The sequence below is a fragment of the Parambassis ranga genome, chromosome 21, assembly GCF_900634625.1.
Source record: "Parambassis ranga chromosome 21, fParRan2.1, whole genome shotgun sequence".
NCBI lineage: Eukaryota > Metazoa > Chordata > Actinopteri > Ambassidae > Parambassis > Parambassis ranga.
Genome location: NC_041041.1, coordinates 17,179,169 through 17,196,220, shown reverse-complemented (window position 1 = coordinate 17,196,220; position 17,052 = coordinate 17,179,169). Strand labels below are relative to the sequence as shown.

The window sequence follows — 17,052 nt, the reverse complement described above, 5'->3', positions numbered from 1 at the left end:
TCAGAAGGACTTATTCCACTAAAAACACACACACTTGGAGTGCGTGTGTGTGTGCTCCTATGAAGAAACTGAAAGCATGAACTGTGTGCACAGATAAGCCAGCAATGTAAGAACTGTCTGTCAGTGTTTATCAGGGCCCTGCCTTCAGGTGAGTCACAGCGCATTAAGGTTTTACAGCTGACCTCAGATTACATGAGGCTACCTTCATTATACTGTATGTATGACTCACAAAAGTGTGCGTGCGTGCATTTGTGTGTCAATGAGCAATGCTCCAAAACATATTTTAAACGTATTTTATTTGCTTTGCAAGAAAGGTGTGTAGTTGTTCCATTTTCAAGAGCAGAGCAGAGCAGTAGCTCCATTTGGCTGAACTGTCACCTGTCAGCATGTGGATGATTATTTATAACAATGATCACTTATGAAATGTATGTTTGTATCTGAAATGTGTATTTATTGTATTTTGAGCTTGCGTTTTCATTCACTGCATTAGCTGTACTGAAGTTTTTTAACAGACCTTTCTTCCCTCTAAATCAGGTGTGCTTAGTCACTCTCACTTTAATCTGCAATCAATGGAAACACTGCCTTAGTATTCAAGGCCTGTTAATATCCAACCAAACTTTAACAGTGATGTCTAAACTTTCCTTTAGAAAATATGACAAAGCTTAAAATGATGATGACTTCAGTCTACATGTTGCTCTAATAAAACCCCCTGCACTAACAAGATTAAATGCACAACAAAACCAAACTAGAAACCCTTGATCATTGCAACCAGTGCTTACATTTGTGTGTGTGTGTGTGTGTGTGTTGGTGTGTGCGTGTGTGTGTGTGTGTGTGGGAATGACACACCTGACAATCATCCACAATCAAGCCCTCTCACCTTCCTTCCCACTCACACCTGTAGCTCATCCACCAACCAAGCTGCACTATATCTTGCTCCAGCTCCACTGTACTGCAGTAGCAGCACCACGGTAAAACTAAATTAGTAGTAATATTTCATGTGGTTTTTTGTCTAATTATGTGTGACAGCCTCATCTAGAACCTCATCTGCATGTTCCTCTGCCACTGCTCCACGGCTACACAATCACACCTCATGTTTAACAGTGTTCACTATCACTAAATGATCTTGCTTATATATGTTATATGTTATATACATTTGGTTGCTAAAGTTTGAAAACGTCCTAGCTAAAGATTTAGTGATGCTAAATATATCTGCTAGCTATGCTAATATATGATTTTAGCAGAAGTGACTACATAATGTAAAGTTTGGATATGAAAACTACAAGTAATCTGAAAGCCTCAATCTTTTGACTGGCAATGGAGTAATCAGCATACCCCCCCCCCCCCAAAAAAATAAATAAATAAATAAATAAATAAATAAAAGTTGCAGTTAGAAAAGTTTTTCTTTCAGGTTTGCCTCCTGACACATGATCTTGTTAGTGGAATATTTTGTGTAGAGTCCAGTGTTTTTCAAAGCGCCACATTTGAAACAAAAGAAAGCTCCGCGTGTGAATCTTTTTTAAAGAAAGGGGGGGGGGGGGTGTAGGAAATGCAGGCAAAAAGCGATCCTGCAGATGATTTCACATACACCTCATTAAGGCAACAGAGAGCTTTGAGCAGCTATAGGAAGATGACCTCATTCCTGCAGCAATATTATAAACAGGGGGGGGGGGTTAGTTCTATCCAGTGGCTCTTTATGTTGGGAGATCAAAGTGGCTTTCGAGCACCTTCCCAAGCACTTTCACCAACACATCAAAAGAATCCCTTCTGAAACACGGACATATTTGTGCCTCCAGGAAATATGTGTTGCTGTTTCTACAAACAATAAAACCTTTGAATGCTCACGTCGTGTGGTCGGGGAAACAGGCTGGGGGGCTACCCTGAAGACTGATTGAAGTTTTTTAGTCCTGTATTCCTCAATACACAGAGCATAACACAAAGTGATCGGTAGACCGACTGTTGCACAAGTGTGGGAAAAGAAAAAAAAAGTTTTTGCTATTTTTTTTTTAGTAAAATTAGATTCCAGAAATTAGCTCTGGGTAATTCTGTGTTTATTTTATCTGGTGCTGCTAAAAACCACTGCAACAGTGCTTTGCTTTAAGACTGCAGGGAAACATTCTTAATTATCTAAAACGCTTGTGAGACCCATGCATTTTTAATCAGAGCAGGCGTGTTGCTGTGGCAGGTGGTGAGGGAGGAGAGGCGCAATGAGCGAGTTAATTGTAGCTGCTGTGTTCGATAGCTCATGTGGACTCATTTGTCCATGCCAAGGCAGATTTAACATTTAACTCAGCTTGTCTCTTCCACTCATGACCTCAAAAGTTTGTTTTTCTTTACTCTAGTCAGACAAACAAAGAACGAAACTTTCTTTTGTGGCTTTAACTTTTGAACTCTCATCTCATCATTCTGTCTCCTCTCTGCAGTGACATTATTTCTTCCTGTCAATATCCAGGTTGAGCCTCTACCTGCTTCTTCATTCTTGGAAAGTGGAAACAAGAAATCCCTTTTGCTTCAGTGAATCTCCCAAATCCACACTTTGACATTTTGCAAAGTCCAAACACCGCCGAACCAAACAATCCTACTCAATGCCAATTAAGAGTCTGTCACGGCTGTTCCCATCCAATCAATCGGACAAACAGTGCTTCCCGGACAGCAGCCTAATGAGGGATGCTTTGCGATGTTTATCTGAACCGCAGGTTTTGTGACCAAGATCCACGATCACGAGAAATCAAGCATGCATTTGTAGGAGCAAAACAGACAGACGATGGCTTCTCCAGTCCAGAAGGGGCATATGGCAAACGATGATGCAGGCATAAGTTTTCCATAAGTTGCACAGGCCTCCAGGGGAGGGAGAAAAGTACCACAGCACCATCTGGCAAATTTAGGAAGGCCCACTTACAAAAGACTTGGTGAATTATTCATCGTGTCACTTTGTAACAGCCAAATGATTCTGGAAGAATGGAGGTGTTGAAAGGAAACATTCAAAGGCTTTTATTAAAAGCAGCACGGCGGCATTATAATGAGGTTAGATCAAAATGTCTGTACTGTATGAAGGCTTTGAACATTTATACACAGCTTCAAACTTCATTGTTTTCATCTTGACACACAACGAACAACTGATGTATTTAAGTTCAATCTACATTTACTCTTGTGGTTAAACAAAAAACTTTGTGACGCTTTTAGCAATACAGGTATGTATGTATTATAGCCGTGCTGGTCCCGTAAAAGCAAGATCTGTTTTACACAAAAGGAGTGGTGAGAAACAGAAAACAGCAGAAACACATTTGGCTGGGCTACATTAGTTAAGGAGGGCAGGATTTCCCAATTTACTCATCTTAAGCACAAATACCAAGAGAATAGTGCAAATGCACTAAATGCACTATGCAGAGATAACTAGACAACCTAACCATACAAGAAATGTAAAAAGTTCTGTTGTCACTCAAATCAATCACGTTCGATTTTGCTTATCCATTTAAAGGAGCCATATGCTTTTACTACAGACAGCTTGACAGCCGTGCGACTTTGCTTCTAGCTAGTGCTTCAACTGCAAGTTGTGTTGTGTGATTCCGCTCCGGAAAAAAAAAAGTGAACAACGTCCACACTCCAATTGGTTGTCAGTGTTTTACAGCCAAAAGGCGTCATAGCTTATATAGAAAGTGAATGACTTCTGGCAATTATACAGCTTTAGTTGCTCTTGGTGTGAACACACGGTTACACAGGACACACACTTCCTAACCCTTGTTTGAAGCACAACAAGCCTCACCACCAGATAATAATCAACTTATTTTACTACTGCCTGACTATGTAACTTTGTTTTATATTAGTCCTATATATTATATGAATGTTGTGGCACACACTGACAATTAAGGCTCCTCATCCATCTTATCTCAACATAAATATGGTTGTGTACTAAAAGGTAAAGAGCACACCAAATACATGATCTTAGACTCTAAGGCTGTCACACCATTGCATCATAGTGTGTGAGGACATCTGAAAAACACTTTTTAGTAACAGCCAAAAATCCCATTATTCCAACCAGGGACCAAACCACAGCCAATAACACACAACGTGCTGGATCGTGCATCACAATCATCAAGCAGGTTGGCAATCATCTCCTCTATCCAGCCTGAGTTACTAATCATTCAGTTTTCCTTAATGCATCAATACTCCATACAATGAAGGTGTCATTGGATAAATGGTGAAAGAACCCCGATGGCTTCTTCACACACATAGCAACCATGAATGTTTGGGCCTCCTCTGCTCTGATGTGGATCTGATTACACTGCTGGATCAATGATCCGACAGAAAACCTGGCTCATTCCCCCATCTGTGCAAATGTCATCCCCGACTGATTGTGCTGTAGATGCACTCCTCATTAGATCGGTTGGATCAATTCAGCAGTCCTTTTCTGTGTTGCAGGTTATCATCCAAACGAAACAGACTAGGAAAAAAAACGTATAATTCTTCTTCTATCGACAATGTGAGAGTGAGACTGAAAAGTTTCAAAGCGTGCTTTTTTCCTCCGCTGTTACTGGAGTCACACCTGAGGAGGGAATCATTGGATACGTGGTTAATCTGAGATTAAAGTTCGCTTTTGTTTGGCAGTTTGTTATGCCTTTGTTTTCCTCAGCAGGATCTACAGTGACATTGGCAGAATCTTCACAAGTTCCACATAGAACAAAAAAAAAACAATACTTTTAACTGTACAAACAGCAATTTGGAAATACATTTGACAGTTTAAATTAAGGATTAACAGCGATACCTGCTCATTGGCCAATAATGGCTTTAACAAGAAGCACCGACAGCTCTTAAAGGAATATTGGCAACCAGATAAGAACTAATGCTCACCTGTTTTACAGGCGGGTGCACATCCAATCAGCCAATGGCATATCAGATATCCAATACTGTGGATAACCCTCATTCCCCTTTGAGTTGGTACAGTCACACTTGAATATTCCCCCCAGCATGAGCTGTCAATCAATCTTCCACTCCAGAAATATGCAATGATCTTAATGTAAATGATGCAACATTAGCATGAGACTTTTCTACCTTTGCTTTTACTCAAGCAGTGAATTTATAACTCATAAACGGATTTAAAAAATGTTTATATTGTAGCATCAACATGCCTAATTAGAAGTAAACAAAAAGCAGAGCTGAGATTTGACTTGGAGAATTTATTCATGAAGTGCTGCACAAATTTGAATTCAAAACAAGAGGAGTGTGCCAGATGTTATGGGATCACCTGAGATAATACTGATAGTTATCTGATGAGGATGTAGAATATTGTAGCACGGTTGTGTGGCAATCCATCTGATTGCTGTTTTGTCTCACGGTGGTACTAGAGGAAAAAGTCAGGGGAGAGCCAACAGTATTAGGATTCATCTTCTAGGGGAAGAGTGTACCCGGTCCTGTATACTGGTGGCTGTGTTGATATCTAGAGGGATGTTATTAGCATAGGTAAAAAGAAAAACAATGTTTTATCATGCACATGTTTTATGAAGTAAAAAAGGAGAAAGAAGCAGTGTTGTTCTAGAATTAGGAAAAAAAACACAAAAACGCAAAAAGACTGGGGAGCTAACTACCATTGTCTTTAAATAAATGCACTGATACCCTGCTGTTCTTCTTTTTTTAGTGTTTGTACATTTGAACATATCTCAGTGTGGATTTAAAAAAAGGGCACATTTCTAATAATAAAATGTTTTCAGTAGAGCTCCTCTGCTTCTGCTTCAGTTCTGCAGATGAGTCACACAAATCGATCCACGTTTAAAGTTAGTTATCAAGCCAGCTGCGTTATTTTCAGGTGACGACACTCGGAGGCAAGAAGGAGCTTGTTTAGCAGCTTCCCCGACACGCTTTACTTTTCTCCTCATGTTCTAAAGATCCTGTAGATGTGAAAGTTCCACCAGGATGAAGGGGAGATTGCTTAAGACTTTTAACATGTACCGAGTGGACTTCCGTTGAACCTGACACCCGCTCTCCACTTTGATGCGTGCATGGGGCTCTCAAAGGTTGCGGGGCTGAAAGTAAACAAAGACAGATCCAACTACAGCCCGGTGTGATTAATTCAACCTCATCCTCTCCTTTTTTTTCACACTTTGTTTAGCCTCATTCGGGCAAATAATTCTGAGCAGCATAAGCTCATTTTCAGTGACAGTTAGAAACAAGAAGCCAATCATCCATTTACTCCTTGTCTGAACTAGTGTAGACTGAGTGATTGCCCTTTCATCACAGCTTTAGTTTGAATGGTGCTCCAACAAGTTCAGACTGAGCTCACGTCTTTCTTTTATTCCTTAAACCCTCTGTCCACTCTTCTGACATTAGCTTAGCTTTCACAGTTAATCTGTACTCTCTCATGATGGAAGAACTATTTTCCCCCTTTTCTTCCATATATACGTTAAAGAAAATAATGCAAGTAATTTAACAGCATTTATCTCATGCCACACAATTCCCTTTTCATTTCAGACATCTGAACATTGGCTGAACATTATTTTCCATACAGCAGACTGCTGCTGTTATCTCCCACAAGCCTGATATCCTGGAAGGCAGAACTTCCTGACACTTAAATAAAGCTTACGTTCATCCACTAACACAGGAAATTGCTAAAAAACTTCCCAGACTCAGTGAGGATAGCACTATGATAAGTGAGTCAGTCATCCGTAGCAGCACAGGGCCGCGTTCCTAATTAGTATCTGTGTCGGTGTCATTCACCCCCTGTGCAAAACGCCAATTATGTGTCAACATTTGAGAGATAAAGGCGAGAGAGACACTAACAATGTGTCCAATGTGTGTACCATACAACACGCTGTGGACGTGGACAGATAAAAAGGACATCTGAATAAAAGGTCCGCTCTGTCTTATTGTACACCTGAGGTGATAAAGCAACATCACCAAAGTCAGGAATTAAATGTGTTATTCTTCAAACACAAGCCAATTTACAATGAACTGCAATGACTGCAGAGGTTCAGAGCTCCAACAGCCCCATCAGGTCAGTCAGCTGCAGTTTAAAACATCAAATATCTGATAGATTTATGTGGTACATTCAAAGTCAAACCTGAGCCAGCCGTGTTGTAAAGATTAGACTGGAATTTGTCCCTAAATTGCCTAAAGGAAGTCTAAAGGAAAAAAAGAACTGTATTATGTTCTATATTCATTTTGCTGTAGGCAGGTGCTTAATGTGGTTAAAGATGGTCAGTACAATGTGTGGGCCAACATATCCCCACAGCTACATGCCATATAATTGGTTGACACCCCCCCCCCCCACACACACAGATATTGCATGTGTTTACATTTACTGGATTCACTAGATTTCAGAATATCTTGATATGGGTGAATGCAACCACGTCATCTGATCAGGGGACCAGGATGGCCACATAGCGGTTGGAACGGTGGTTGGTGGTGCTAACCCAGATTTAGGTTTGGGTAAACGTTATGTTTAGAACACATGCAATCATAGAATTAGGAGGGAGCAGGGAGGAGGGGAAAAAATGTTTCTTTCTGCCACCAGCTGTTAAACAGGTACCATGGTGACAACGCATATAACTGCAACTATGCGCACAGTGGTAGCTCTAAAGGAGGTGATACTAATATCCTAATACATATTTCTGATGAGGCCTAGCATTAAACAGTTCTTACATGTAAATCCATAGATGTAAATGGATGTAATGAAAATATTTGAATACAGAGAGGATGACGTGTTTGGGTAGGGCAGTCTCACTGCCCTACCCAATGACAGTTGGTCATCAGTTTTCAGTGTAGTCAAAGGTCACCCAGTAGACTTCAATGGAAGTGCTTAGATGCCATGACACATCTTTTCAGGCAGCAATTGATACTGCAGACGGGGTGACAGAGTTTAGCTGACCTATGACAAGCAATACCTGCATAAGTGACCAGGCATCCAACATGTGACGCCATGGGTGTGAGAATGTGTTCGTCATGTATAAATCATAGAGTAAATACTTCACAACCCCATTACAGATAAAGAACAGCGATTAAACAGAGCTAAATGATTCTAACACTATCACACTATCGCAAAATAAAACTCACTTTAATCTCCTTGGTCTCCTTTATCACTGTGAAATATTTTTTGCCTGCAAGCTGCAATATTAAGCTAGAAAGAAAATAAGATGGCACACAGATTTCTCGATTGTCAGTTTTGGGAACAAGTCTGCTCTCAGTGACCTGGCTCTGAGGCTTACCCTGCTCTGACTGAAGAAGAACAGACTAAAGAACCAAATACTGTCAAGTTAGTGGAGAAATAACCGTGAAGACAATATCTTATCTCTAAATATAGAACCATGGGAGAATGTTTTGCCAATTTCTCCAGGCGACAGTGCACAGGACTCACAGATTAACCTGTGGCTGATGCTTCTCCTAGTGCATTCGGCACCTACCCAGCTGTAACAAACTGCAGTGGACAGGTGTTGTCTCTCAGAATACTACTCTATATTTTCCTTGAAGTAGGGATTGAAAAGTTTTTCTTCAAGATAATGATTTGACATCTATATCTGCCATAAAAAACCCTTGGATGTTCACAGTATTGTACTATATATCATCACTAATGACACTTCCTGGCTACACTCATGTAGCTATCATGAATTTAAATCTTCTCTTTAGTTAAATGCCACACCTTTTGTCTCCAGCCGCATTCCCATCCTTCCATTCCTGGCTCCAGAGTTTTGTTCTGTCAGTGAACCGCACTTTATAAAGGCATAGTTTATATCTAAAACCCAGTGGAATCTCATATTTCTGCCAATCTTTGTCGCAACACTCTAATTAGCCCAGCTATGTGACTATCATCACATCCCAGTGCACTCACAAACTCTTTCTCCCCTCTCAGCGATCACACTTTGTAAACAGCATGGTTCTAACCTGATAGGAATCAGGCTAGAAGTCCAAGCTGTTCTGCCCACTGTCTCATATGATAGGGCTCTGTTATATTAAAGTAAAAATAAATAATAAATCATTAGTGAAGGTATTGCTTTAATATATGAACTGTTGCCATAAAATATTCTAGCAAGACTTGTGAAGGCACAGTCTCACAAAAATCCATGCCATCTGGCTCCAAGCTACATGCTTGCAGCCGAACCATCAGTAGTTCAGACCAATCACTGTCCTTGAGGAAGAACTGGCAGTTTAGATGTGATGTGGAGCTCTGGGGATGATATAAAAAAGTACTGTTCATATTTATGGACATATTTTCCTTACAAAGACAATATAATCTACAGGCATGCTAACTGCCACTTGCTAGCTTTCAGGGTCTTGTGGTGTTTCATCTTTGGTTGATCTGATAGGCTAAAATGACCTTTTGAAAGGTTGACAGCGTTCTCCTCCCAAGCACGGGTCCTCTCTGACTGAAAACTCTGAAACCTCTAAGTTTCTTAGAGCACAACACTGTCCTGATGTGCCTATCCAAAGGAAAAAGGTCCTTTACAATCATTTAACAAGCACACAAAGCAGAATGCTTAACTGCATACTTTTCCAGATATGCCCAGTCTTGGAAAATGTTCAGGACTTAAGTACGGCTGTTCTATAAAGCTTTCTACACAGCTACAGGATTACCCAGGATTCCTTTTATTGCCTTCAAATTCAACAGAGCCCTTCCAGGATTATGGCTGGCTTCAGAAATATGAGGTCATATGCCTCAATCTCTGGCCTCCCTGCTCATTTTTTGCATCCATTGTAATATTTTATTACTGACTATATGGGAGCCCGACCTCGCCAGAAAAACAGCACTGATTGAATTTTTCAGGTGATTGCACTGATTGACTGGTGTTTATGCAGCTTTATGCTCTAATGTAAATTATCAGGTCAGAGAGAAAACCAGCATGGTAGCCACTGAAAGACAAGACAATCTTGTCCCCTTGTAACTTATTCGATCTGTGCTTATTCGGTGCTCTACGTGACCATGATCCCAACTATATCATAGACAATAACCCCCCTTCATATGCTGTGTACTGCCTCTCCTCTGCATTCTTCTCTTTGCTCCTTTGCCCAAAGAAACACTCTCATCTGTGCCCTAAACTGACATCATGCTGTCATGTTATACACTGAGGCGTTCTCTCTTTTATATTCTGCAGGAGACGAATCCGAATGGACTTGAACTCTGCACTCTGTGGCATTTTAAAGCTGGCAAATTTGTTCCTTGTCAATAAATATAGGCACAGTAAATATATCATTCCTATTCTGCGAGGCATCCTAATACAGGTTTGTATTCATATACAGTACAGTGTCAGCGCATGCAGTCAATATTATTAGGATATACAGTGCACCATAGTGAGACAGTGAGAGGAAAATATTCCCTGCATAGAAGCTGGAGGCGTCACCTTGAGCTGAATTCAGCCCCTCACCTCACTTACAGCGATGCTGCAGCAGGAACACACTTGGAGCCTCAATACCAGACGGCATGCACGAATGGGATTCAATCGAGTCTGTGTTTCTGTTACAAAACATTGTTACATATTGATATTTTTGGTGACACGCAGGGCAGCAATGGTCAGGCAGCAAAAACAGCACTTTACATAGATTAGAAAGACACTTTCAGGCACTTAGAACTGCTTTTGAAGAGCAGAAATTGCTTTGTTACTGAGAAAATTTCACATTTCTCGCTGTTATTATGACTCACACAAATCACTTTCACTAATCAATATTATTAGAACTAGGTACCCTGCTGTACGCAATTCAAAAGCACACTTTTTAAAATATAACCTTGTAAAAACACATAATGTAGGAATGATGTCAACATGTCAACATCCCAGATTTTTCAGCCATGTCTATCAAGAACTAATCTGGTTCCTGGCTCAGAGAAAGTTCGTCCAGCTAGGACGAACCAGGAACCTTCTTAAGGTGACAGTGCTAACCACTGCACCACTGTTCCCCCCAGCTCTCTTCTTTCATGAGCAAACCTGACATCCCAGGAGATAATTCATGTCAAATCTTTCAGAACATATCTTAGTCATACCTGAAATATATCTGAAATCTGACGTCTTTGCAAAATCCAGGTCAGGAATTGCGTCTTTTCAACAACAATCCTCACGTCTTAAAATCTTTGTCGACAAACTCAAATGACACCTCAAAGCAAATAAAAATTTAAACTGCTTTAGAGCAAGCCTGGGTACAAATCTTAAACAATGAAAATAAATAAATCCAGTCTCAAGTGTTTGCACATTTGGAACATTTTGTCATTCCTCCCTGTATTTTCATCTTAACACAACACTGTCAAAACTTCAACAGAGTCTCATATGATAAGGAAACATAGTGGGGGTGGATTGGGGGGGTGTTCTTCAAGCTTGACTTGTGGAAAAAAATAAACAAAACTGGGAATCTGTACAAGCAGCTCTTGTCAAACTTTTTTTTTTGCACATTACAACAAGCCTTAACAACAATATATGATCTCATCGGGTCAACTGAAATCCACGGATCTTTCTGCACGTTATTTCTTTGTGTTCATATTTTTACAGTGTACTGTGCTTACTCTAATCAAAACTTCTTTTTTGTGTTGCCAGCAACAAACACACAAAGTGTGTCTAAACTTCTGATATAAATGTCATTTTCACAGTACGTTGTTAATCATTCATGTTTTGCAGCACTTAGTAGTGATACACTGAATGGCGATTTTCAATAAGGTCAACAGGTCGAATCTCCTCTTAGTCACATGTCGTCAAGGAGATAAGAAGCAAATATTGTCAGTTTCAGCCTGTGTCATGGCTTTTATTTTGTAGTTTGTGTGTGTTAGTATTATTTCCTGTGTTATTTTGGAATTACTGACTTCCCTCTTATTTCAGGTGTCTTGTCTTCCCCTTCCTCGTGTGCTCCCCCCCCCCTGGTGATTACCTGCTCCTCCCTAATGTGTCTCACCTGTGTGCCTCATTGTCTCTCCCTTCCCACTGTATATCATGTGTGTCTTCACTCGAGCCAGTTTGTCTTGTGTACAAGCTCACCAGCCTTCTGAACAGCCTTAGTGTTTAAACCTGTGTATGACCATCGAGTGTTTTTGAATGGTGGAATAGGAACAATAAAGACTGCAGAAATCATTTAAAAAAATAATTAATGAAATGGAAACTGAAAATAAAACAAGCAAGACTCAACAAACAGAATGCACCAAAGGCAGAGATGAACACAAATAAAAACTAGATGTGCACACACAGAGAAGAATGAACTGCGCCTCTTAGAAAAAGTCTCCTGCTGCTTTTCTGATATGAATAGTCTGTCTGATAATCCTGCTGTGTCATCCAGGAAAGGCTGCTGTTTTATTTCTAGGTGAGATTCGTGTTGAGACACAAACGTCTTCTTGTTTTTGCAGAAAATAAAAGCCTTTACTCTGGCGTGAAACATTAAGCTACACTTTCCAGTCGAAGGTAGGTATTAGTCATCTCATGGTGAAACGGTTTTAGTGGCAGCATTAGGCAAGCACTTTTCTGAAGTTCTACTCCTTACTACAAACGCTAATTAAGATGTCACATGCTACACAGTTCTATTCTGTGTCTATGGCCCAAGGCTTTCTAATAAAAGGACCACTTCAAACAGCAAGTGAACAACTAATTAAATTTCTCCACAACTTAATGAGACACAATGTTTGCGCTTCCTTGAGACGATTAGCGAACCGACCACGACCGCGCTCAGTGATACATATGCAGTTCCAGCTGTACAGGCTGGCTCAGTCAGACCCTCATTGTTTAACCTCTCAAGGGTGCCTAAATGATATGCAAACAGCAACAACCAGACCTCAATGAAGGCCACTGGAATGTCTATAGCACAAATTGCCTCTCTGTATTTGCATATGGCTTGCATGTCTCTGAAGGATGGAAAATATAATTGCCACTGGTAATGTTTGTTGTAATGCACTTTCTGGGTGCTTGGTTTTTTGTTTTGGAATATTTAGGCATGTATCATTTGTTCTAATGTGCTTTGAGGTTAGCACCATAAAATTGTATTTTCAAGTGTTAATGTCAGCTAATGGCTTCTGGGAAAATGGAGGTGCCTATATGCAAAAAAACATTTAAATGCTTGTATACAGAATGGATATTAGAGCATTAGACCCTGTAAAGCTAAAGTACATTCAAATTCAAATGTACGGTAACATTTAATAGATGCTATTAGACTAATCTCACATTTTCTGTTTCATCTGTCCTAAATGCTGCCCTGTAGCCTACTGACCGCCCACAAACACTGTAGTCAGGTGGTATGGACAGGATCTGGCCTCTGATGAGACACAGAATATACTGTGACATCCACAGGCTGGGATAAGGGCTAAACTAACCCAGCAAGTACCAAGCTAGGATTCTGCAACAACCAACATGCCAGAGCTGGGGTTGGTGAGTAACCCAAGAAAAACCAATAGATGACTTATTTCCTACATTGACACAAACACTCATGGCGGGCACTCCTTAATACAGTAAAGTACAGTAGTGTAGTCATTCCTTGTTGGAGACAATGATATTACCATACTGCTGTAGGAGAGGTTGTTTTTTTTTTGCCCATCTAGGATTATTGTCATTAACATGATTCAGAGCTAGTAGCGTAGTGTAATACAACCCTTCCTACGGATACATCTTATTTTTTACAAACCTTTGTTAGAAACAAGACCAGAGGCTCATCATACTCCAGACTGCTTTCATTGTGGTAAACAGCCTAAACTACATGTTTTATTTAGATTATGTACAAGACAGTGAGTCCTGTGACCTTTAAAAAGATATCCTGACAAATGATCACTGGCTTTGAAGACATTTCATACTAAATAAAGTCACCTCCTTTGCCCCTGTTAGTCAGTCGCACATTACATCAGCCCATACTCTGAGTGTCTGTGTCAGTGTCTTTACACCACTCTGACTCAGGTTAGCAGCAGGGCTATGGAACATTCAGCAGCCTGGCTCAAACACAGGATATATACAGTACATAAAAAAACACAAAGAGAGAAAACAACCAAAAAGGGGCCAATGGCAAAATATTCTCCCAGGGGCCACTACTGCACTACAAAGTGACCAGGGGTTAACCAAGCATGAAGGACAATGTAACCTTTGCTGTATCTGTGTATGCATTCATCGAGAAATATGAGTGTGACAATAATGTAAAATAAATGCAAATCTAAACAAAGGTTCTGACACTGTGAACACTGTGCATAGTTATTTGGAAAATGTCAAGTTTGTTTCCATAAGAAGGTTTCCAGGATTACAAAGTCTAATCATTGCCTGAAATGTTCCTTCCATACTGGAAGTGATGCATAAAACAAGCATGTCAGTGAGAGATAACAGAGGCAAACCTCTCTCACTGTCTTCAGCCAATATCTGACCTATACCACACTTCATCCTTATTAAGTACACAGCATTCATTAGTGAATGCCAGTGTTTGCTTGCAGGGATTGGACTTTCAGAGTTTCAGTATAACAGTTAACACCAGACCTGCCCCAACTCAGCCCTTCCTCAGCTTATTGGATATCTGACACACACAGTCCCAGCAGCCTCGTTACCGCTGTTGTTGCGACATGACAGTACAGGAGGAGGTGCCAGGCGGTTCAGGTGTGGGTCGTGGCCGGTATGAGAACTGCTGTCGAGCTGGACTTTGGCCTCGCCTGACGCCACACACACACACACACATACTCCCTCTCTCTCTCTCTCCCTCACTAATCAGGATTTTAAAAAGCTTCCAACACAACAAACAAACACACTCAATGCGCCATCTGAGGCGTTGATCCCGAGCTCAGTTCAGCTGGAGTGTGTGGAGAGTTTATAATCAATCACTTTTTTTTTTGCAAAACTGCACGATACAGCAGAAAATATGTGCATTATAATGCGTTTTTTTTCTGGCGCAAACATCCCGTTTATTTATAGGTTTACGCATTTATTATTCTATATTAACATCCAGTATTGTAGAAATATGTCATCAACAACAACTCATATAGAAAGACAGGAAACTATATCCAACGTTCCAACAGCAATAAACTCAACCTAGAACCCAAAATAAGATAAACATATGCATAAACTCCGGGCGCAGGATGATTTTACGCACGACTTTTATGGAAAACTTCCACTTACTGTACGGAACTAAAGCAATGTAGAGGAAGTGCGAACGAGTAGAAACCAGATAATAATTATAATCTGAATACACATATTATTTTCTTACCTCTGTTTCTTCTGCAAGACCCAAAACTTATGAGACAGGAGAGCGAAACGGCGCACAAAATCCACCACTTGTTGGACAGAGCCATGCTGCTGAACTGGGGGGCTGAGCCACGCGGAATGTAAAGTTTAGAGGGAAACTTCCATCAAGTTGAAGGGCTGAAGTTCGTGTGTGCGTGTATGTGTGTATGTGTGTGGTGGGTGCGTACTTCCGTTTGATAACACAGTGCCAGTCTGCAGGCGCAGTGAAATTGAAAATCCCAATAATTTCCTGGAGGGGACTCCACTTAGATATAAGAAAATAAAATCTTACTGGAAAACGAAAGACTGCCTGATACTGTCTGTCATCACATATTACCCGTCTTCATCTCTTATCATTTCTGGCGTGTGAGGAGTGTGAAGTAATTGAAACCCTATTAGTTTTAGGACTTGGCTGAACCTTTGTTGTACAGCACAAAAACCTGATCTGACCATTGAACACACACACACATACTCTCTCTCTCTCTCTCTCTCTTTTTCTCTCTCTCTCTCTGTTGTAAGCAGGGCCCCAGGTTTTGCAGCACTTCAACCACTCAACAACACTTTAATCTGAGGCAATTCATCTCACAGTGATGAGAAATTTTCATCCCATTACCGGCACTCGGCTGTCTTTTTCATTCAGGAAATGTGTACCTGAGTTATGGCCTTTGGAGAGCTCCTCAAACCCTCTCGCAGCTCCTCCAGGCCACTGCTGGTGACACATACTGTAATTGAGCTTCCAGTTGGCACATATACACTGAAATTATAGTCTTCCAGCCATCTCTTTGCACACCATACTTTCATAAGTTGAATGAATTCATTTACACTGTGTTAAATACAGCCCTGGATTTATGTACAACAAAATAAGGGTGGCAGCGCTGCTGCCAAGGCTGGGGATTTGATACACAGGTGGGGGTGGACCAGAATAAAAACATCGTGCTGTGACTGTCATGCAAGGCGATTTGGTACAGACTTCAAAGCTGTAAACACTGTTAAGTTTATTCAGATGTTATTTCTGTGTGAGATAGGGCTGGTTTCTTACTTTACCCGTAGACTAGATGGACAATTAGGTTCCACCTCTGCACATTGTACAAAAGTGAAGCCAAAGCTTCTCTTACTGGTGCTGCCGAAAAGATGGACCAGTGGTGGAATGTAACTAAGTATTTGTACTTTGTCACTGTACTTAAGTAATTTTTTTTAATGTAATTATACTTTACGTAAGTAAAGATAATAGTGCATACTTTATACTTTTACTCCAATTCATTTTGCAGCTATTATCTGTACTTTCTACTCCACTACAGATTGTTACAATTTCTGTAGTTACAAGTACTTTTATGAATACAGTCGTGTTCATACAGCTGTGCTGGACTGATGTGAGGTCAAACATGAAGATGGTGTCATGCTGGTAGCTGTGTTACTATAATGTGCCTCAGTCATGAAGCTCTGGCTCAGTTAGCTGACTAGTTAGCTACTGTCTGCTAACACAGATCCATCCATTAATGTCTGATTAACATGAATCATAACATGAATCTCCAGCAGGAATACTGACATAGTAAAAATGCTGAATGCCTGTTTGTTATTAGCAGCCTCTCTGTTCATTTGATGCCCACAGCCTGCCTTATGACGCACAGACCTGTCCATAGCTGCTTCTGGTTACATTTCAAAGATTTCTGTATTGAAAATGGAAATTAACTACACATTGTCCATTTTAATTTTAAGATTATTTCTTTATTTTAATCTGTTCAGATATTCTTTGCAATGGAAATCAAATATATGTATTCTGTGCATGAGTACTTTTACTTTTAATATTTTAAGTACATTTAAAGTAAGTACTTAAGACTTTTACTTAAGTAGGATTGTTGATGTAGCACTTCTACTTTTACTGAAGTATATATTTCGCTGGGTATTTGTACTTTTACTTAAGTAC

At 40.3% G+C, this 17,052-nt stretch overlaps 1 protein-coding gene across 2 annotated transcripts in view; it reads right to left on the bottom strand.

Moving 5' to 3' along the window:
• The window catches only part of tfpia (tissue factor pathway inhibitor a), a 47,616-nt gene extending 32,076 nt beyond the window's left edge, over window positions 1-15,540 (bottom strand). Inside the window, exon 1 of one of the 2 annotated variants that reach the window (XM_028393947.1) lies at window positions 15,112-15,540. In XM_028393947.1, the coding sequence (XP_028249748.1) occupies window positions 15,112-15,196 (85 nt within the window). In that variant the 5' untranslated portion in view covers window positions 15,197-15,540. The remainder of the gene's footprint in view (window positions 1-15,111) is intronic. The other variant, XM_028393946.1, reaches the window with a different exon arrangement.
• Window positions 15,541-17,052: the final 1,512 nt, after the last annotated feature.